Source organism: Opisthocomus hoazin, chromosome 5 (assembly GCF_030867145.1).
Source record: "Opisthocomus hoazin isolate bOpiHoa1 chromosome 5, bOpiHoa1.hap1, whole genome shotgun sequence".
Classification (NCBI taxonomy): Eukaryota; Metazoa; Chordata; class Aves; order Opisthocomiformes; family Opisthocomidae; genus Opisthocomus; species Opisthocomus hoazin.
In genome coordinates this window covers 58,768,790-58,792,020 of record NC_134418.1, presented here as the reverse complement: position 1 = coordinate 58,792,020, position 23,231 = coordinate 58,768,790, and the positions used below count along the sequence as shown (strand labels likewise).

General features: G+C 40.3%; 1 protein-coding gene across 2 annotated transcripts in view; it reads left to right on the top strand.

Moving 5' to 3' along the window:
* Positions 1-632: 632 nt before the first annotated feature.
* The window catches only part of NFKB1 (nuclear factor kappa B subunit 1), a 60,938-nt gene continuing 38,339 nt past the window's right edge, over positions 633-23,231 (top strand). Inside the window, exons 1-4 of one of the 2 annotated variants that reach the window (XM_075421443.1) lie at positions 633-766; positions 13,827-13,879; positions 15,009-15,093; positions 22,703-22,743. In XM_075421443.1, the coding sequence (XP_075277558.1) occupies positions 13,835-13,879; positions 15,009-15,093; positions 22,703-22,743 (171 nt within the window). In that variant the 5' untranslated portion in view covers positions 633-766; positions 13,827-13,834. The remainder of the gene's footprint in view (positions 767-13,826; positions 13,880-15,008; positions 15,094-22,702; positions 22,744-23,231) is intronic. The other variant, XM_075421442.1, reaches the window with a different exon arrangement.

The window sequence follows — 23,231 nt, the reverse complement described above, 5'->3', positions numbered from 1 at the left end:
CACCTTCCAGTAGATCAGGTTGCTCAGAGCTCCATGAAGAGCCCATGAAAGGCGGCCACCAGCCAGGCACCGCGTAGGCAGCCTTAAATTCACTCTGTGCGGTGTCTCTCTTCCCTCCAGAACCTTTTAGGGGGTCAACCAACAGGAAAGCGCTGGCACCCACCAGCCTGGGCCTGCTTCCACAGAAGCGCCGAGAAGGCCGCTGCAGGCCAAGCAACACGGATGACGACAGGACGATTCCCCCGGGGTGAAGAGGCTCACGTCGCCGCCCGGTTTCCTACCGGCGGGAGGGCCCGTCCCCGGGAAGGGCATTAGGCCGCCTGAGAGCGGCTGCCGGGCGCTGCCCCAGCTCCTCGCCCGCCCGGGGCGGGCTTCCCCTCAGCCGGAGCGGTGCTCAGAGCTGCTCGCGCCCAACGGCCGCCCCGCCCGTGCCGCGCCGCCGGAGCGTCAGCGGGAATTTCCAGCCAGGAAGTGCGGCGGGCCGGTGGGCAGGGGCAGGCGGGGGAAGAGGCTACGCAGGCGGCGGCCGCGCGGGCCGGTGCCGCTCGGCTGCCCTCGCCAGCGGGGCCGCGGTGGGACGGGACGGGAAGGAGGGAGGGAGGGAGGCAGGGGGAAAGTCCGCGCGGAGCCAGGGCGCGGGCGGCGCCGGCGGCGTCACGCCGGTTACATGGCGCGGCGCTGAGGGACGCGCGGCCGGGACCCGCCAGCGGCAGACGGCGACGAGGAGACTCCGCCGCCAGCCCTGCCCTGCGCTGCCGTGCCCCGGGTGAGCCTCAGGGGGCCCCTGGCCCGCCGCTCGCTTTCTGCCCTGCGCTTCCCTCCCCTCCGCGCCCGCTCGCCGGCCGCTGCGCTTCCTCCATCCTGCGGGGCCAGACCGGCGGGGGAGCGGGCAGCTGCGCCCTGCTCCGGCTGGCCAGCGGGGAAGCGCCGTGGGGAGCTTCGCGGCACTCCGGGGGGAGGGGGTTTGCCGACGGGCAGCGTGTGCCCCGGGCCAGGCCCCCCGGACCTGCCGCTGAGGCGGCGGGAGGGGTTGCCGCGGGGTTTGCCAGCGCTGGCCGGGGCGGCTGCAGGCAGCGAGAGGGAAACCGGCGGGCAGGGGCTGGTGGGGGCTGTGGGTCCTGCCGGCCCGGCGAGGCGGGCACCCCCTTCCTCCCGGCGCGGGGTGTCGGGAAAGGGCGATGGCGAGGTGGCCAGCTCGCTTTCCCTTCTGTTGCGGATATGGGAAATCGCGCTGGGCTAGCGCGGGAGCCGCCTCACCCCGCTTCTGTGATTTGTTTTTTTGGTTGGTTTTGGTTTGTTGTTTTTTTTTTTTTTTTTTTTTTTGAAGCACGTCGTGGGCTTTTCTGCTGATGTATCATAGGGGCCTCCCCCGCTAGGAAAGGGTGTCCGCGAAGGGACTGCCAAGGACAATGAGAAAGTCTGAACGCCCAGCTCCTGCTGACCGTGTGGCGGGGGCGCGTTGGCCGAGGCGGTGCTGCCCTTCCAGGTGCTCTTGGTTTCGGGGCGGCGCTGCGTGCTGCGGGGCCCGGAGCCGCTGCTGCCGGGCGGCCTCGCCGGCGGGCCCCGGGGGGACGGGCGGCTGCGGCGCGAACGTGGGTTTGCCGCGGGCGGCCTGGTCGCCTGGTCTTGGATGGGGCTGGCAGGAGTTGGCCAAGTGTCACAAATGGTGTGGGTGAAGGCTGCCTTCAGAGGTGCTGAGTAGCGAGGGTTTTTAGAGCCGAAGTAGTGGTAAGTGATGAAACTGAAATGTTCGCACCAGGACCAGGAGTGTTGTCAGACTGTTCTGTTACGTTCGACCTTAAAAACAGGACTGTTAACTGTTCATCGTCGCAGTTGTTTGGTTTCTTTTACCTTTTGACACTTGCTGCTTTGATGGTAACTTTGATAAAGAAGCACTACTGGCTTATTTTGTGTGGATGTAAAATGGGAGTATTACGTCTGAACCGTGGTACAGATGAGCTGTGTGTGCTTTGGCCGTTATCGGAGTGCAGCGTACTGCTGTGTAACTTCATTCAGAGCAGTAAATAGGAGTGCCTGTAAGCATTTGCAGAATAAGGCTTGGTAGGCAAGGGGTCGTAATAACTTCAGTGCTGTATTTCAACTTCCTGTTTTAAAATGCTGAAAATCTTTGCTAAAGAATAACATTTTTAAGGAAATACAGATTATTTTTTGAAAAGTGTTTTTGAAGTGCTAATCATGTAGACATGTTTTGTGCTTCAGAAGACATCTTCATTTATTCTGTTCACAGAGGAAATTAGTACTACGTGGATGAAATCTCTGCCAGATATCACCTTGTGCCTGACGTGCTGTAAGGTGCTACACCACCACTGTCAAGCTCACAGGACAGAGCTGAAAATACAGCACACTGTTTTTCTTGCTATCCAGAGTCAATGTACTGTGAAGTATCACCTTTTGAAATAGTACTTCTGTTAAAGTATTTTTGTTCTTTCAAAAGAGAATGCAGCTGCCCATTCTAGGAAATCGTTAACCAAGACGTCATTCTAAGACATCATCCTGTCTGCAGTGTTTTGTAATCTACAGAAACGACTGCAGTTTGAGAAAATCAAAGAGGAAAAAGCAGCCTGTAACTATCCAGAGGCAGATCCTCTGTTCTGTAAACTTCCCTAGCTCTAGAATTTAACTGACACGCTGAAATATTATCGTCAGGATCTGCCACAAAGTGTGGAGATTTCAAGGAAACTCAGTGCTGAAATATGTGCAAGATCTGTTAATGAATTTCATCTGAAATATTAAACAGAAGGGAATAAGCCTTTTTTTCCTCCACTCTGTCCCATTTTTTAAAGAAGTGTCAATCAGCATTAGCATCATCAAAAAATGAAATTATTTTCTCATGCAAGTAATGAATACACTTTGAGGAGAGTTAAGGTTGTAAAACTGGGAATGGCTTTGTATCACTTTGTGTCATTGTTGTGAGTTTTTAAAAAATAATGTTGTAGCAGATAAACTTCATACTTGTAGATGCTTCATTCGGTTAGCGCCTTGGTAATGTTTTTGTAGCATGTATTTTGAAATCGGAAGAGTTTAGTGGAAAAAAAAGCATGCTGGGAGAGAGAACAAGGGAATCTGGGGAGAGGGCGGAGGGTGAAAAGTGAACAGTGATACTTCCTTTATATGCACATTCTAAAATTTCCTACTTCATTTATTGAAAAACAGCTATTGAATTGTTTCTCTGTTGCTATGTATTTGACTTCTAAAATAAATTGTAATAATAAATTGAATTTTACTGTTTTTCATTGAGGTGGCATTATGTGAATTCAGTAATGGATACCTACAAATAAATATCTGATGCAAATTTGCTAGTTAGTAGATTTTGGAGTTTTCATTAAAACAATAGTCTTCATAATTGCCTTTTCCCAAAATCTTCCCATGCCACTGTCTCATGAATACATACAAACGTCAGAAGTAAGTGAAGTTAGGAATTCATGTTATTGTGCTTGTCACTGCTGTATTTGAAAGGACAGGAACGAAATTTGAAGGCCTGTGAGTCTTTACTGTCAAGGATGCTCTATGCTGACTAGCAAGTTCAAGTCTCCCTCAATAGTTATATGCATACAAAGTAAAAGTCATGAAGTTGCAAAAATACAGTGAAAGACAATATACTTTTTACTGACTTACAGTTGGCTTTCTGATGTAGCTGGTGCTGAGAAAATTCTGCTGTCTTCAGAGATTGTGGTTAATTACTCTAGGTTTTCAGAGATTGCTTCAAAATGTCCTTGCTAAAATCTTCTCACCTTTCGGTGCTGTAAATGTTTGCCAACTCTAAATGCAGAAGTCTTAAATAAAATTGTTGCTTATTTCCCTAAGCAACTAATGAAAAGTCTTAAGTTAGTTTTAAATTTTTTTTTCCAACGTGTTGATAGCTCTTCTTTGATTCTTGGACACAAAAGAATACAGCTATTGTAAAACAAAGAGGAACAGATGTTTTCAGGCGACTAATGAAATTCCTGCTCTTGGTCACTTTTAGCTCAGACACAGGTATTTGAGAAGTGGAAGTTGTTATCTGATGTCCTTTAAGTAAGCTGTGAACCTTTTATAAAGTTCTACATTGATAAGATCATAATTAGAGTTGTAATTAACTGTGCCCTTGGGTTAGTCAGACACTTAAGTTTGCATCTAATTTTGAGCATAGAAATAATTCAGCGAGTCTTCTTCAGTACTTTCATTTAAACATGCATATTTTGCTGAAGCACTGTTGACAGTTTCAGAAGTAAGGCCGTAAAAGATGTTTCAAATTGTTCTCGTCTCAAGGTAAAATCCTTTGTTTAGGATTTAGGTGGAGTTGGCAGACCGTGTGTGGGGAGGAAGCTACTATTGCTGCTATTACTAGCATTTTTTTTCTCTTTGAACTTCTATGTTCCTTTGAAAAGCAATGCCAGATTTTTTTTTATTTCCTTTAAAACGCAGAATTAAATAAACTGAAATACCTCTGTATTTTGTGGCATCCTCCAAGCAAGCTGTACTGGTATCAACAGATCAAGAGCAGAGTAGGTCTGAGTTGAGTGGTGTTGCTTTTTTGTTTGTTTGTTTTGTGGTTGTTCCTTTTAAAAATCATATTTCTATCTGTCTAAACACAAACAGATTTTTAACACACAAAAGAAGTAAAAACAGCGTGGCCATATGTTTTTTGGAGTCTCATTAGTCTAAGTGGCTTTTGTTATAGGTTACTGTAGAAAACTGAGGCTGCAGGAGCTTTACTATGTCTTTGTAAAAGTCAAAAAATGTAAGCCTTAGTGACCACTTGCACCTGTGGATTTGAAACCTCAGGTATAACTGTAACAGTGCTGGATGCAGTTCTGCCTGTGTGGTTCCACTTACTGGTGTTACTTAACTGACCGTTTCTGTCATGTTAATGTTTTCAGTGGCTGTTCAAAGCCAAAGGGACAGTGAGAATCCTTTAGCTCGCTTTTGTGATTGCAGTGGTAACAGCCCTTGCTGTTTCCTGACCCCTCTTCTGCTGCCATGGCTCATGAAGTGAGGGGCTATGTCTTCAGTAAGACCCCAGAACCTGTGTGAAAGTGCCTGGTGATACAGCAAACCTTATGTGAACTGGACTTCTGAAATCTTGGGTTTGCTGGTTGCTGGCCTTCTCGGAAATGCTTTTCTTCCCCCCGCCCAAGGAAAAAGGTTTGCTGTTTAATATTGGTGATTCATTACACTTAAGGCTTACGAAATGGGTATGCGTGGATTTTTAAGTTATAATTTGACTTCGATGAACAACTTTGTATGAACTAGAACTATTTCTAAAGAACATTCAGTGATTCTTTTTAATCTGTTGGAAAAAGTAAGAGTGTTTTAACATGATATTCGGGTTAGCTTAAGTAGCATTACCACCTACCACCCTATGTGGCTAAAATACAGTGTAGTTACTAGAGCTGCTTTGCTGTGTTGAACCTCAGTATTTGTACGTATACTTAGCATTATACATATACCAGAGTGTGTTTGCTATATATTTGAATAGTGTTTATTCCTTTGGTTTAAGTTGCTTTGAAGGTATTTTAACGAAAACATTCTCATTTTATTCTAACAATATGCTGGAAAAACAGTTTATGTTTTTATGGCATCTTAGTGTTTCCTCTTGTATTAGTTCACTACTTTGAGATTTGGGAAAGGAGCAAAACATTTAAAAATGCTGTTTGTAAATATACTTAATAAAGCAACCATTCGGGTAGTTTAGTTAGTCTTTGCCAAGTCAATTTCCTCATGCTGTGAGTTTTTCTTCAAATTGAATAGTTATCTGGTGTACTAAATTTGAGTCTAGACTTCCTACAGTAATTCTGCGCCCAACAATTCTGATTCAGAGCTTCACACTTCTGAAATCTCTTTAATACTTGTGATTGATTTAATTTTCTGAATGTTGTGTAGTTTTCATATTGTTGTCCAATAATGCATCTGCTCATGACTGAAAGTATTTGAAAACTTTAACTTAAACAGTTTTTTAATTTAAAAAATACACAGCAGAACTTTCAGGTCCCACCCAACAGGAAATAATAAGCAGACTTAATTAATAACAAGAGGAGGCAATTTGTGTTGTTATATTAGAAAAACAAACAGTGTCATTTAGGGTTATATAGTGTTACTGCAGCTGTAGCAGTCTACAGATGAGAAAGAGTCTGCAGAGGAAAGTAGTATCTTTGATAAAAATGCTTCTCTGCACAAACCTTATTTCACTTGTATACTGAGAAATATATTCAAATCTTTATTCAGAGATTACATGTCTTTGTAGTAGCTGAAGGAAACTAAAAAATACAACTTTTGAATGCAGCTTTTGCGGAAATTGAGCATTGTGAGTTTTATACTGGGTATACAGTTTCCTTAAAAAGGCCCCCTACGCCCCTAGGTATTGAAGTCATAGGTGGGAGAAGAAATATTAGTAAACTTTTAACATTCAAAGACAAACTTCAGATTTCAAGACTGTTTCAGTACTGAGTTAAAATCCCTTCAAAAAACATACAGTTGATGTGGCTCCTTGTCAACTTGAGCGAGTTAGCAATGGCTTCTCATGGTTTTTTTTATATGCTTTTTCTTTCCTGTTTGTGCTGAAGAGATTTATACCAATAATGTGAAAGTATGCATGATGTTACCTTAGTATTTTGATTCCGTTTGCTTTGTGTATTTCAGAATACTACAGCTGTTTATAAGCTTTTATTTTGAATAATCAGGGGATTTGCTCTGTAGCACATCTTTTCCTTTTATTTTAAAAAATAAAAATGTATATTTGTGTATAACTTGAATTTTTCCCAATTTTTCCAGACTGTGCATCAGGACAGTGTTCATCTAAATGATAAATATTTGGTCCACTCTTAACCTTTTCCTGGAGACTTCAGAAACAGTATAATTTATTGAAATGGATGCAGTCAAAATGAGTAGTTGAGAGCAATGTAAATAACCATTGGTAAAACCTTTTCTGTGTTAAGATTTTGCTTTAAGAGGGAGATGTCTCTCTTTCCCCTCTCCCTCTCAAGAAAATTTTCTTCTGTAGCAGCTTCGTTAATGGCAGCAGTGATCGAAGTATAAGGTGCTGGTAGCTAACAGCTGTTAAGAGTTTAGTTGTGTAGACCTGCTTTGAGCAGGTTGGGACAATATGTGTTCAAAATGCCAGCAACTTTTTGGAATCCTGCCTGTACACTATTAGCACTGTTGTTACATTGCCTTTAACAAAAATTTGATTTATTTTTCTTAAAAAAGCACTTTTATTCAGCCTTAAAAAGTTAAACCAGTTAGAAGGACATGCGCAGCTTTGACTAAGGGTTGTCCATGTAACTGCTGTAGGTTTCTTACCCAGCTTGTGTGTCCTCTGAAGCGTCAGAACACCTAAGCCTGTGTATATGTATGGCCTGCTGTTTTGTGCAGAGGTAGAAAATAGCAGTTCTCGAACTTCCTTTTTTGCCCCTCCTTGTGCTTCTCTGAGAATATATTCTGAACCAAAGGTTTTTGCTCTGGAACTGTACTCCCAATATTTTGGGAAAAATAGCTGGGTTACAATGGAAATAAAGTGCTGGATGAAGTTGAGAGGAGGTGGCCAGAGCTAAGGTGAAAAGGCCGGGTGCTGAAAGGGATGGGCAGCACCCTGACTTTGAAGGCACTGCAGTGATGAAGGCTTGAGACTAAACGTCTTGGATCAGTAGCTCTGTGCTGTCAGAGCAGCCTGCGCTGTCCTCTAGCCAAAATCATCTCAGCAGCTCTTGTCCTCCTTCCAGCCCTGACCCAGCAACTCACAGCGTCTATTGCACAATACATTTCCCAGCATCTCTAGTTGGGAAATGCTGAGCTCTGAAACAATTGTCTCTATACAGATACAGATTATGTTTTGCAAAGGGTAGAAGAGTGAGGCTCAAGGATGGATAGCTGCCACTAAAAGAAGCGTACCAGGTAGAACACGTTATATAGACTGTACAGTACAACAGTTACTGTTTCTACCTCAATGTATCATAGCTTCTGCAGGATTTCAGAGAACTTGCTGCTGTTCCTAAAAACATAGTTCTCTGCAGTCTGACAGACTGCCGTGTTTTATGGCCCTGATATAACAAAAATATACTTACAATACAATGTATAAACAACGAATGTCTTTGCCTTTCATCCTTATTCCTGTCTGTTTTTAATAAGCAAAATAAACAGGCTAAGAGCATAATCACAGTGAATTTTATGACTTCTATTCAGTGTCCAGTTAAGGAAGTTTATTTTTAACAGGCAAATTCCAGTGAAAGCCAAGTTAAAGAGAAAAAACACTTTGCTGGAAAACTTGCAGGAGGAACTGTGCTGTCAGTGTATCAAGTCAGCTGAAACGTAGTAGTTGAGTTTCGTGTTTTGAGGCTTGCTTTCTTGAATCCTGGCCTTGAAAGGTGAGAACAGGTTGATGTAAATTGTCTCATAATGTGACAGATGGATGTTCTTCAACACAGAAATTTATTTAAACCGTCAGACTATTTCCAGTTCACGAGTATAATGAAGTCTGGGTAATAAAGATGATGATTCACTAACATACGTTATCTCAGTGTACCATTTACAGAATATGCCTTAATTTCCATCCTGTTAAACTGATCTGTGCTATAACCTAAACCTTCTTCCATAAAATATTAATCTGTCCTGAACTCAGTTTTTATACTGAACTAATTAAAAAATAATGGCAAAATTTTAGAGAAGATGAGTTGATACTTTGTATTTTAAAACACAACAGCAGGCAGATACCCTGGTGCTAGTCTTCTGCATTCATTTTCTGAGGATATAGTGGGCATCCTGTTACATCAGTTTTTATGTTTTTTTTGTTTTGTTTTGTTGCCTCAAAGTACAGAAAGTTGAAAAGAGTGGGTGATAGGAGTTTCCACCAGTCATCACGCTCTTTTATGATGAGGCAGGCCTATGTGGGGTAAAGTTGGTGATACTGTTCATCCTTCATCTCTGCAAATTGATTTTAAAAAATGTGTTTATATTCAAAGACCATAGATAAAAGTAGAGAGCTGCTTACTGTGTCTTTCTTCTAATGTCTAGGAAAGAAAGTATATGTCATGTTTCATTGTTTTTTTGTTTTTGTTTTTTTTTCCCCTCTGGTCCTGTGTGAAATGTTAGCTTCATCAGTAAGTGCACTGGTGCACTTTAAAACATGAATAGATAGTTTTGGGGTATACTGAAGCTCAAAATTCTTTTTTTTTGTTTGGGGGGGGTGAGTGTGTTGGTGGTGTTCAACTATTTAGGGTAATATTCAAATTATTTTGTTTCCTGCTTAGAGGAATAAGAAGTCTTCATAATTTGTTAGTATATATACTTTTCAGGTTTTTAGCCAGGTCAGTATGAGAACAAAGCTAGAAAGAAAAAGAATGAAGTTTAAAGTCTTAATTTTTTAAAAGGTGTGCAGCTGCTGGATGAGATGTCTGTAAAAGATTTCAGAAATAACTGGACTATTAGTATCTGAATCAAACATCAAAGCTTGATTCCTCATAGATGATGAAATCTGCATCGAGTTATGCTTGTCTGTAGAAGGGTAATAGGATTCCTGTTTTGTAGGTATTCGCTGAGTAGGTATTGGATTAGATGCTGGTATCAAAGAGGAAGATGGTTTACCTCATTTTTAAAATCCAGGCCAGAAGGTTGAAGAGGAACAGTAGAGGGAAGGATCTGGACTCCAAAAAAATTGGGGGGCTAAAAAAATTGGTTAGAGAAACCTATCTTTGTTTTCAAAAGGTAGTCAGATACAGTGTACGTTGGAGAACAGCAAGTGAGATCTGAAATCAAATGATCTAGATAAACAGAAATTAGAATTCTTGTTCCTGGATGAGAGCATTCCTACATTAATTATGTTGTTTCCATTTTAAATGCCTGATCCTTTCGAAGCTTGAAAACAAATATTCAGAATACAATAAATGAACTCGTGTTCTTCCAGCTGTGTCTACTTGTACTTGGTATTACTTGGTTATTAAGGAGGAGTAGTGATGCAAAGTAACTGCCTTATGTTTGCTTGGTTGGTGGTGCAACTCCATCATCTTCCATATATGTGTATGCATATATATCTTCCTAGGTTTTTTCTTTCTCCTTTTTTTAACCTTTTTCACAATGGCAACTGACCCACTGTGGGGAGAAAGGAATACTGCACATATATGCGTATGCACACGCATGCACTCTTACAGTCCCTCAGTAAGGCATAGCTGTGTGGTTTTGGACAAGTTTAGCTGGATTTTACGTTTTCCTATTGTGCTAGGAGCTAAATGACGTTCCTGCACCTGCCTTTGAATTTTCACACTAAAACATACCGTGAGTTGAAATGTTTAGTTTCCTGTGCCCCACTATCTGAAAGACTTAAGATGATCTCCAGGGTGGAGGCTGTCGTGGTTGACTGTGGTCAGCAGGTGTAGGGGTATTTTTTTATTGTAGATGCAAGTTTGCAGTACAGTTTGTGGGAATTAGAGATTATGTGGGAAGCAGGCATATTTGGTATCATGAACTTCCACAGAACAACTTTGATCCCAGTCATCTTTGAATGAGAGAGGTCGTTTTGACCTGACTTGTCTAAGATGCGTATGGCAGTAAATACAGCTTGGACAAAAACAAATTCTGCCCCAAAATACAGCTCATGTAAGGAGAGAATGAACAAAGCTACTCGTGGTAGATGCTAATCTTACCACTCAGTGCGTGTAGGAAAGATGCTTAGAAACTCAAGCAGTAAGGGAAGAGACCAATTAGAAGTCATACAATTAGTGCTAGAGTCTGTTTTTCTGCAAGTGTCTTTTTGGTTTTTAACCATGTTATAGAATCCCTGGATTTGCCCCAATTTTCTTGTAAGAAGAGGAGGCTTAGGAGTTTGTTAACGAAATAAATCCTAAGGAAACAAATTCTATTTTGGAGGGAGCGTTGCTGGAATATTTTTGTTACTTGTTTGGCTTTGAAGGAGAATGAAACATATAGTGAAACTGAGTGTTTTCAGTCATTTAGAGGGGTCATATGAACTGCTGGGTTAATTTTTGTCCAGGACCTGAAAAGGCAATCAAGTGTAAGTTTACATACACAAAGGCATATGTTTGCACATCTAAATCATGGTGTGTTTATAATAAACTGGCTTAGCATTCAAGCCAGAGAGAATGTCTTTAACCTCTCGCCGAAACGCTGCAGCTGACTGTTGAACACAAAAGATCTCAAGAAAGACACACCTGTGCTTTTGGTGCAAGACAGGTTGTGTTTAATACCTGCTTAGAAATTAATGAGTACCTATAGCAACTGGCTAGTACATGGGTAGTTAACCTTGCTGCTTCTGAGTGTAACGTTCATCTTTAATGACTGCTGTTTGGGTCTTACGACATTTCTTGTCATTGCATCAGCCAAGGAGCCAGAAATGACCATTCTGATCAGGTGAAATTGAAGGACTGATTCAGATAGACATAGGTTTATTTCTGTATGGGTTCTAATTTTTATATCAAAGTACTTTAAATGAGAAGTTTTCAGAAATACTGCCTCTGCGGTATTTTTCCACTCTGTTGAAGTCGTGGAGAACTGTAAATGTGACCAGGAAGCATAGCAGGTGTGAGAGCTGCTCCGCTCCCACAGAGTTCTGCTGGAGCGAGAGTGATGCAGTCTGAGAAACTACAATAGGGCAAAGATGATAGACTGTGCTGTTAAGTGTATGCTACTGGGCTTACAAAAAAAGCTGTGAGGTGCTTGGTTTGAAAGTTTTGTGAAGAAGTATACGTTTAGCAAACAGGCAACTGAGCGAATGCTATTGATACTAGCGTCTCAGATTTTTTTTTTTTTTTTCTGAACAAGCATGTTTACCGTGTTATCTGGGTACTTTAGGTATTTTGGAACACAATTTTACGTATGTGACTCGTGAAATAGTAAGTGATAAAGTATGAGAGATCACGAAACAAGACTTTTAGGACCAGTTTTTGTTTTGATTATGCAGAAGTTGTCTAGCATTTGCACTCACAGTTACCTAATCAGTGTGCATCAGCAGGGTGGGTATTTTCTGACGTTTCCTAAAAAATGCTGGCTGTTGATGTCTTCAGATTGTTTTTTGTAATATCTATAGTTTTAACTGGGAAATGTTTGCCCAAAAAATAGATTACAGTTATTGCAGTGGTTTCAGTAACTTTTCAGTTAGTGATGAGGGTTATATTCTTTCCATGAAACAGAATGTCAAATAAAAACATTGTAGTAAAGTTTGTTGTATGCTGAAGGTTTTGTTATGCTTTGTATGTTGACTTTTTTTTCCATAAAGATTGATCATAACAATAGCAAGTTATTGAAGAAAATAATGCTTTGCAGAATGTGCCTTCAGATAATGTGATTGACAGGTGTTTTTTATGTTGCTGAAATCATGATGTATTAGGTGATGAAGTACAGCATTGGTGACTGTGGCTGCTTGTTATATCTGTTACTCATTTTTGGCTGAAAGCTTATGACCAGTTATTGGATATTTTCTCAAATACTACAAATAAATACTACCCAGTAAATATTTTTCTCTAAAAATGAATTACAAGCAGAGGAGTGCTTTTATTTTCTAGGTGAAAAATAATTTTATCCTCATGAACCTCTTTTTCCTGGAAGTCATCTGGATATTAAGTGTCTCCTATTTCTCCATTGTAAATTTTCTTTCATTTTCTGATTGTTTGGGATGGGTAGCTGTATGTTGTCTTTGGAGCTTGTTAACAAGCTGAGTTGAGCCTCTGTCATAGTGAAGTACCAGAGTATTCCAATTTTCTTTTTGATATTTGTCTTTCTAGTTTCTGTAGGAAGGTACACAGTGACTCAGTTTTTCTTTACTGGTTTACTGATCACTTGCCACTCTCTTTCATAGGGCAGTAGGTTTTCACCGTTGACTTGACTTTGCTGGAAAACATGATTCATGTTCACTGTGGTGGAATATGAGGGCCAGTGACATGTTTCTATCTTCTCTTAGTTATTAACCTTATTTAGAGTGTCTGCTTGCATGCAGACATGAGTCTTTTGAAATAGTCACTACGGTTATTTTCAGATGTGCCTTTGGACGGCCTTTTTTAGTAAGATCAACATGAGTGAAATTGTAATTCTTTCAACAACGTCTACATGAAAGGAAATAACACTAATCTTTTGTAATAGACCTAATAAACTCCTAAGAAAATTTCCTGGCTCTGCTACGAGCTTGCTGCTGGCCCCAGGAAAACTAAGCCAGGTTAAACTTTCCCAGTGTGCAGCAGTTACATTTAGACCTGCGAGAGAGGGTTAGGTATGTTGTGCATCCATAATTGTCATTGTCAGCACTGAGTTGTTGTGGGTGCCAAGCACTTGTGGACATCTAGAAAAGAAAGTGTCCAGTAGTAGTCAGTGTTTGACTCCTGTTTGTTTTTTTAAAGAAAAAATATTTGGGTTACCCATGACAGATGTTCTTTCTTGGGCATCTTTATCTTGCATTTAGTACTACTTCACAAGAAAACCATTAGGCATTCATGAGTGCTCAGAAGTCTTTTTATTCTATAAAAATGCAGAGTGCTGCTTTTGCAGAATATAATAATGGTTTTGCCTAAACTCTAGTGGCAGAATAGTCAGAGCAAAGGCAGAAACAGATTAATTCCTGATCTTAATAAATTTTGACTTGAGGACTGTTCCACTGCCTGCTCCCCAGGCATTACAGTCAAATCCTAGCTGTAGCCTGTCCTGTCCTTAGCCTGCACCTTGCAAATGCTGAGGAATTTTAAGAAATTTAAGAAGTTATTTTAGAAATCATAAACATTATGAGTAAAATAAGAAGGGTCAGAGATGGGGCTTTTAACTCTAACATTTTTCACGTTTCTCTATTGCTGTGCATTGAAAAAAATGAGAGTTGTGATCATGTGTTTGTGTTTCAGGACTTAAAATGGCGGGAGAAGATTCCTATATTATGGGAGTGTCTGATCCCCAAGTAAGTGGATTTGTGTATTTTGAAGATCCCCGTATTCTCTCCTAGCTCTCTGTTTTGGCTTCCTCCCATACTGTCCTGTCGTCTCCTCGGCTTGACAACATGGAGATATAAAAGCATTCCAGCTATTGCTAGAAATCAGGTTTGGGGAAATCTAGGGTTTTTTTTCTCTTTGGTGTTTTTTATGTGACCTGTTGAGTGCCTTGCTGCTGGTGAAATGGCTGAACTGAAAAGGAAGGCTAGGCCTGCTGAAAGAAGCAATTAAAAAAATACTCATTTTTACACCCTGTCTGCTTGTAACACTTGCTTCAAAATTTCTTCTGTGGTGGGCATTGGAATTCATCTGCAAATAAAGCCTGTTATGCCCTAGGAGGCCCCTTTGTATGTTTTTTTTGTGAAATTTGCATTGACATTGATGACTAAAATGTTCCTTCACTCACAGAGATCAGTAGGCCTAGCTCTTCCTGATTGCATTAAATCATTTTATGATTCATTTGAATTGTGAGAATGGTACTAGAGTGAAAAGTTTGAGTGAAGAACAGATCATTTCTACTCGCCTTAATTTCCAAAAAGAAACTATTTAATCCTTTATGCTTGCTCCACTTTGGAAGAAGATAGATTTATATCCGACAACAATAACAGTGAGTTAAGACATGTCAGTGTTCAAAGAAAAAAAAAAAACTTTAACCTAGGTATACTGTTTTCTTGAATTAGAGCTTGTAAATATATTTACATAAGGAATGTGGTCTAGTTTAATCACAGAAGTGGAAATTAAAACTCACAGGTTCTCAGCAAAGCCTTGAGCAAGACGTCTAGGGTCAGATTTTCAGATTTTACCGTCTAAACTCTTCTGAATATATAACTGTTAGTGCACGTAAGCAAAATGTGTACTTGGAAACTGTGCTGAGCTCACTGCAGTCTCATGATACCGGTGAGACTTGGTCAGTACTATCAGCTTTGCATGTACTGCTGTTGCCAGCAAAAAATAAAATAGATATAAAAAGTTTATGTATTGCAGCAGGGTGTTTGCAGTCTCAATATTTGCAGAGAACTTTGAAATTCTGTGCTGATAAATGCTTTATGAAATTATGAATATATGAAGTACTGAAGAGTATATTTTCTTTCAATATAGATGTTTGCAATGGATCAGTTAATGGGAATGAATGCATTATTTAATAATACGAATTACATCACTTCAGACTTACCACTACGAACAGGTAGGAACAGTTACTCTGATTGTGCTGTTGTCCTGCTATTGCTTCCAGTTTGTTTTTTTGCAAAGTTCTTCTCAGAGGCTTTTTTGTTTACACTCTTGTATTTCGTAATACTAGATCCCAAAGTTGTCAGCTAGACCTTTTATTACACCCTTATGCATCTCTTTCTTACCATCACGTAACTTTGAACAGTGAGGCAAATCTGATTTTCTTTTGGTTTGCACAGGTGCTGACAGTTTCAGTTAAATTGTTTGCGTGACCTGTTTTTATAAATTATTTTGCATTTTCTTCTAAATTTGCTTCTTTGATGATCTACGTGCTTGTATTGCTGGTTTGCAGAGTGCAACATGTACTTCTTTTGAATAGTGTTTCATTTGTTGTAATAATTCTTAAGGTGCTTGTTTTTCACTAATAAAATGTTGGGTATATTCAACTTCCTGTATCATTCGAATCTGTTTTTCCTTCTTGGTGACTTCTCTGTTTCCTGTAAAGTGGCAGTCGGGTATTAAAAGTACTTGACAATTTCCTGAATAATAACACTAGTTTTGAAAGTTCAGAGTCAAATTTTGCAACCAACTGCTGAAAATAAGCAAATAGTATCCTGCGAAGGTCTGATATGCAGTTCTTCCAATATGGTTCCAGAACAGGAATATCAAATAAGTATGTTGTATCTCAGCCAGTATTAGCTGCTTGATCAACCTTGGACTGGTTTTGTTTATTGAATATCTTTATGAGTATTACTACTTGCTTGAATTTAGAAAGCTCTTTCTCCTGGTTAGTTTATTAGAATAGCTGATGTGGAAGGAGGAAGGAAATAAAAAATTATGTAAGGGTATGAGGTTTTTCTTTATGTGCATCTGCAATAATATATCTTCAATATAGCTATTAATGTCTTTTAACATGACAACTTTCTGTTGTTGATCTGTTTGATTCTGGTATATCAGGGTGTAGCTGGTATCTTTTTGTATTGCAGATTGCTTTCTTTTGTTGAAAATGCAAATCACTTTTGTTTGCAATGTTTGATACACTTGACAGCAGTGAAGGATAAGATGAAATCAGCAATTAGCTTTTTACTTTATAGGTAAAATTCTACCCTAAAGTAGCGATAAATGCTGATTTAAAAATAAAAATTAAGGTGTGCTTGCAGTTTCAGTGTTTCCTGGTTTAAACCATATTTCAGTTTTCTTGACTGAATAGTAGTGAGGCAGGATCAAGAAACACATATGGTATAGATAATTTTGTTTCAAGATAAAAAGTTCTGATGAGCAAAGCTCTTGACAAATATGGACAAGCATCCAACATACTCATGTTGCAATCATTTGTTTGCAGTGTGTTTTTATTAAGGCAGATAAAGTTGTTCAGTAAGATTCATCTGTGTAGGATTAAAGGGCTTGTGCATTGTATACCAAGAATTTTTTTTCACTGTTCTCACAGAGTTTCTGTGGAACAAATAAGTTTATTGGAATTTTGATTTCTCCGTAATCATCTCTTTTACACGTACCTTTTAAGCTCACTCTGTACTACTCATGCCAGACTCATTCCATACAAATTATTCAGATACATAAAACTGATTTTCAGACATCTGTGTCCTGTCTGAAATAGAAAACAACTGTTTTTAGAACTGTGTGGGGGAGTCAAGAATTCGCTGAGCTCTGGAGTCCCAGAAAACTCTTATTGGGCCAAATCTAGTTCTATCCTTAATTTGCAAAATTGCTGAGAAAAGGCGGGCTTTTTAATGGCAATGCGCTTGTCTGCTGCTGCACTGTTGGTGGCAAGTTCCCAGTGTACAAAATGGGATTTAATAAAGGATCATGAATTTGAAGTTATCGCAAACAAAAAGTTAATCATAAGTTTTAGAAAAAGTTGATCATTTCAATGCCATCTGATGATGCCATAGTGATTTTGTTTCTTGAGTAGTACCACTATAATGCTTACTTCCTCCACTGTGTGAAACTGGTGTGTTGTTACTGTGGACTAGCTCTTTGGTTGTAAGGTAATATAATAATTTATATAATATGTTTTAGTTGTTTCCGAGTGGGAACTAAGGATTTCTTTCTACACAGCAAGGCCAATTAAAAACTCATGCAAGATTTTCTGAAAGTTCTTCCAGCCAAGACATTGAGAGGGTGAAAGACGTGTTCTGAGAAGGATTTTTCTCCAGGAAAGCTGGATGATTTAAACAGAGAGAACCAAAGACATTTATTGTTGCACATGATTTGGTGTGGTGCCTACATCTTTCAGTCTGTACATTCATAAAGGCACAATGTCAGACTTACTACGTTGGCAGGCAGGTTTAATATATAACTGTGGATTGCTGTATCATGCCAGCATAGCTGAATCAACAAATAGCTAGGGAATTTGGGGACTTTCTGATGATAGATGTTCTGCTGTTATGCTAATATTTACAGATTTATTTGAGATGTCAGGACAAGGTTTTTCTCAATGAGGTTGTCAGTGCTCAAGTGTCTTGGCTCTCTTCTTTTTCTATCTCACATATGTCAGTTATAAGTAGAAATTAGGCTTGATTATTTTGGCTCTAAAGCTGTGGTAAATCATTACGTGGTTCAAGTTCTATATTTACATCTAAATCTAGAGAGAGAAGTAGCCTGTGTGTGCCTTTAGTGACAGAAGGCTGTGTGCAGAGCAAGTGCCATAACAGTGCAAAATGCGGGACTGAGCTGTGTGTTTAAAACGCGATCAGCAGCAAGAGCGATATGTCATGGAGTCAGCTTGTTCTTTGGGAAGTGTCCTGCCTTTGAGGGTTAGGTACTAATCCTCAGTGGCATCGGGGTGGAGGGAACATTATCCATGGCACGTATTCAGGTGGTGTAAAAGCAGATCTGAGTCAGTGTGATGTCCACTGTGTAGTGGAGGGACAAAGCAATGCCTTACACTGGAGAGGAAATGGGCAGAGCTCTGAGCAAATGATGTTATAACTTTGAGTGTTTCTTGCTTCCACTTGATTATACAGGACCAACTACAACCACATAACGTAGCAATCTGTGTGCCAGTTAGAGATGGTTTGGGGAACTGGTTAACTTTTGTGTTTCAGGGGTTCTGGTCTAACTAACTGTTGGCATTGAGGTGTTGTGGCTTTTTTATTACAGTCAGACTAAGCCTGTGAAGTTGAAGCAGGGCCATCGGCAGCTGAATAGTATTGCCTGGAGGCTGCTAAAATTGCAGTTTTCTGATACTTCTTTAAGCTCCGCTGCCCAGCCCTCTGTGTTGCTTGCTGTTGAGAAGTGAGAAGGGCATAGAGGGAAAAAGAAGGCACTTACAAAAAACATTGTTTCATGTTTTTTCAGAGAGAGATAATGTTAAGAAGAGATTCAAGGAAGCCTGACCACCACCAAAAATTAGATGAGTGGCCCTCATCCTCAGAAGCAAGAGCAGATTTGCATACTGCTGCTGGTGTTTTTTCTAGATCTTATGTGCTTGTATTTTGAAGAGTGAACTGAGGGGAGAGAGAGGTTAAGCAAAGCCTGTGTGCTGCTTGCTATAAACATCATGCTTTGAACACTGCGGAGTTGAGATGCAAGAGAGTGTTCCAGTGCAGGTGAACCCCTGAGAGGAGGGCGTACAAATGCTCCCATGGGCCTTCAGGAAGGAAAAGACACTAGATCTAGAGCTTTTAGCAGCAAGATACCACTGCCAGGATGGGCACGAGAGGGTTGGTGTTGGGTTTGACAGCCAAAACCGAGAGGCTATGAGCGTTTTCATCTGTGTCCACAGGGCAAAACAGCACACAATTACAAGGGTGAGATGCCTGTTCTGCGGTTCCCACTAACAGATCTGGATCAAGTCACACCCGTACCTCCCCCCCATTAGTGGGAACCCCAGAACAGGCAGAACCAAGCTCTGGTTGCAGGTTAAATTGAGTGGCTTCAGGTACGAGGTAAGCTGTTAAAGGATCTCACTAGTCCTACGGTGCTGACAGACTTGCAGGGATATCCCCCCAGCCTTACAGACCTTTTTTTTTTTTTTCTTGATTTTGCTGTGATGGGAGGAAGGAACAAAGAGGGAGCCTAAAATGGGTGCTCCTTTGGGAAGCGTGTATGCAGGGTGAGGCCTGTCAAGAGGAAGGAGGAATGTAAGTGGTGGGAGTGTCAAGGTGCAGGAGGGCCTCTGACTCAGTCAGGAAGGAAAATGAAGAAATCTAGCAGTTGAAGAAGACATGGGGAAGTGGGACTGTGACTCAGGCTGGAGGGGAGGCAGTGGGATGCGAGTTGGTCTGTGGCAACTGAGGCGAGAAGACAGAAAAGGAAGCACTGAAGCATACCCAGGATGTGGCAGTCTGCACTGAAGCCCCTCCGGGCTGGAGGACTGCATGTTTTAGCTGCAGTTCTTAGCCCTCCCGACTGCAGCAGTGCCAGGCAAATTGTGAGGAGTGCTCATGTCAAAACTCGACTCTTGGCAGCCGTGAGAGTCATCCCTGTGTAGAGGTCAGCTCTGTGACTGTACGCCGCTTCAGCCTTTTCTGTAGGGCAGAAGTAGAACTTTATGCATTAAATAGCGTTCCTTCTTGTGGTTGTTTAACATTTAAAAGGGGGATGCTCGTTAAACAAGAACTTGAAGCAAGCAACTTTCCAGCCTAGAACAGAGGCGCAGAAGGTCATCACAAATCTCATCGTTATTAGTTCCTCTTACAAGGTCTACATCTTCAGATTCCTGCTGTCTCTTTAGACCAGAAATGCCTACTAATAGAAGCGAAATATTAAAAACTCCCTGAGCAAAACACTAAGCATATTTTCTTTTCCCCATGGGAAAGGATGAGAGAGAGAAAGAAGGAACCACACATAGCCAGTGTTAGGCTGTCTATCTGAAGTACCTGTGGAAAGTATTCAGAGTTTAGTGAATAAAGCTGTAAGAGACCTTCTGCTAAGTAAAATCTTTTTTAAAGTCAAAATAACATGCTGTTTATACTTGGAAGTTATCCTGAATATTGCTACTTTAGTTTTAAATAGCATTGCAGGTGTAATTGAGTGCCTTGCATTAGAGTGCCTTCTCTGTACTGTTACTTGTACTTGGTTCAGGTGCTGTACCAGAGAATCACTTAGTCATTGTAAAAAAGAAAATGTTTAGTCACAAAACACAAAGGTTAAAATAAGACCTTGTAAGATTTTGTTTTAAATACGTTGGTATATGATTTATATAATCTGGGTTAATGATAACAGGAATCTAATTAGCCTTTGTACATTTACACTGCACCTCTTTTTTGCACTTCCGTAGTATTAGTACGTAAGATATTTTGATTTTTTTTGTATCAGTGTATATCAGCTTTTTATAAACTTTTTTACAAGGGGGCATAAGAACCACAGTCCTAAATTTTCTATTTTCCTCAGTTTTCATGAGTGCCATGCAAGGTGAAACCGTTTCAGCATACGAAGAATTCCCTGTGAGCTTTCCAATATGCCAATATAGCGTATATCCTTCTCTTAGGAGTTTGAATTTCCTTATGCTGAGGAAAAGTTGGAACCTGAGTCTGCTGCATCCTGGGGCACTGCTGCAGCCACAGAGGTGTTGGATAAAAGAACGCTTCCTTTTCTGGCTAATGTTTAAGAGAAAGCAGTAGTATTTTGTGCTGATACTAAGCCAATGTATATGCATTGAAAATGAATTCCTAAGGGGAGAACAGCCAAAGAACAGTTACTTGGCGGATCCTGCCCTGCAGGCTTGGTTGAAAGTTGAACTACACAGTTGTGTTTTAGGTGCATTATTTCTGCCAGTGCCCAGAAGATGCAAGGCCTCTGGATTGTTAAAATATAAAATTTTAGATGCCTAAAGCAGCAGAATGGTTAGAGGTCTATGAACAGAAGTCATAAGTTTAAGTGCTGATGTAATGCTTAAACCCAACTCGACTCATCTTGACTCCGTGTTACAGACAAAAACTGAAACATACAACCACACTAAAGCTAAGTATTACTCTACATCTTTTAAAGTTTCTGAAGTCCAAACTGTTTCATGTTTTATAGTGTAAGAAGATGTGTATATAGTCTGGAGGCAATTTCTTTGCATGCCTTCAAGATTTTAATTGTAGCACTGTTTACTTTTTCACAGGAAGAGTGTTGGACTTGGGGAAATAAATGATATTTATATGTGAAATTGTTGTGACACTGACATTTGCAACAGAACTTTGGTATGAAGCTAGTTCAGTAGCTGAGTTGGCTAACTTCAACAGCAAAATACTAATTCCGTCTGTTAGCATATTTATCAAAACTTTCATTTTGAGAGAAGCCTGTTCAGTTAAGACCTGTGCTGACTAAAGACATGAAAGTCTGTTTTATTATTATTTATTTATCACTGAAGTGAAGTTGTGTTAAGGAGCTGAGAAAGATGCATGTAGTTATACTATAAAATATACATTAATTAATCCTCTGCCATTTTTAATTATCAGTGAACATTAGGCTTATTGGCAAAGCAAAGTTGGTGCAAGTATGTAGTTCTGTGCTAAAGCCAAGTACTACCTAGCTGAGGTATCTGGATGGCGTGGTTGTTGCAGATAGTGCAGTTCGGAGGCAGATCACACCTGGATGTTGGCAGGGCATGATATGCTTTATATGCTTGCAGGGTCTGCCACGTAGCTGTGGCTCGTCTTCTTTGGAAGTTTCATGTGTCCCAGTGAGCTTGCTTGATTCCTTAGCATTAATACCTTCAATAGAGTGTAAGTGATGACACATAATTCTGACAGGAATATAGCTGGCAAAATATTGTGTAGGTGTTCACAGTGAAGCTGTCATTTGGGATCTGCTTTGATAACAACTGAATTTTTAGCACTGAAATCCATATCTTTTTCTCTGCTTACAAGGGAAGAAATAATACCACCCAGGAGTGGCTTGCATTTTAAGAGGTAGTTTGCAGCCATCCTTCTTTGAAAGGCACAAATATAGTTCTGGTAGAACCTAATCCTGTGTATTGGCATCATGCTCAAAGATGGATCACATTATAGAGTCTACATGTGTAGTCAAATAGAGTGTGTTCAATGTTTTTAGAGGCACAACCGAACAATGTATCTGAAATTATCAGAAGAATGTAAATTGTTTGGTGTCTTCAGTTCCAGGCTTTTTTTTTTTAAAAGCAGTTCTGACTGTTAGGGCATGTTGAGACAGCTTAAATTCCTCCTATATTCCCACACCTCAGAGCTTACCATTGGCTGTCTCTAGACTTTCAAAAGCACCTATTCAGTAGGAAGCCCTGGGGCCAAAAGCTTATGACTATAGTGTTTAGATCCCAGGGGGTTTAAATACAAAAATTAACCTTTGCTCAGGAAGGCCAGGCTGCTTGGCAGTGGCAAGGGGAGGAACCTGTTATTACTCACCCTTGTGAGTCTGAACTGAGTGATCAGAGCTGTCCATTTAGGCCCTCTGAGCTAAAATTAACTTTCTTTTTTTTGAGTTAATCCTTCCCTTCTTACTCCACTGGTCTTATGGAATGTTGGGAATGACAGACTGACAAGTGATTAAATAATTTATTAAAATTTAAGTTCTGAAGATGCTTAGGTGCTTTCAATAATTCTGCCTCAAGACAGTCAAGGACATGAATTTTACCCCTGCGACTTATATGCCATAGTAATAGAAGTACAATTTCTGTTATGACTTTTCTTCTTTTATGTTAGCAGATGGACCATATCTTCAAATCATAGAACAGCCGAAACAGGTAAGATGAACACTACATTTTGAAAATCTTTAAGGTAGCTATGTGACTATATTCAGCTTTGAATAAAATTATGACTTATGATGAGAAAAAAGAAGAGGTTGAACTCTCCTAACAAATGTGGCACTTAACCATGAGCAGTTTTTCCTCTCACTTTTGTAGTTAAATCGTTTCCTGTTTTGTTCTGTTTTCATCTTTTTGTCTCTCTGGAAGTGTCATAAGACAGAAAAAATAATGAGGGTTTAAAAAAAACCCAAAAAAGTCTTGCTAAGTATAGGCTTTTTATCTTAGAAGTGACTCTTGCAGTACCCCAGTATTTTGAAATGTAAATGATTAGATTGAACATGGAAGATTTTTAGAATTTGTTTCTTGAAACACATGAAAGAAAAAATAAAAACATTTCATTCTGTTCCCAAGTTATGGGAACTTTTGACTTGTGCCTTGTCATCGTAAAGAAATTCTGTTGTCCTTTGAGATTCCTTTCATCACAG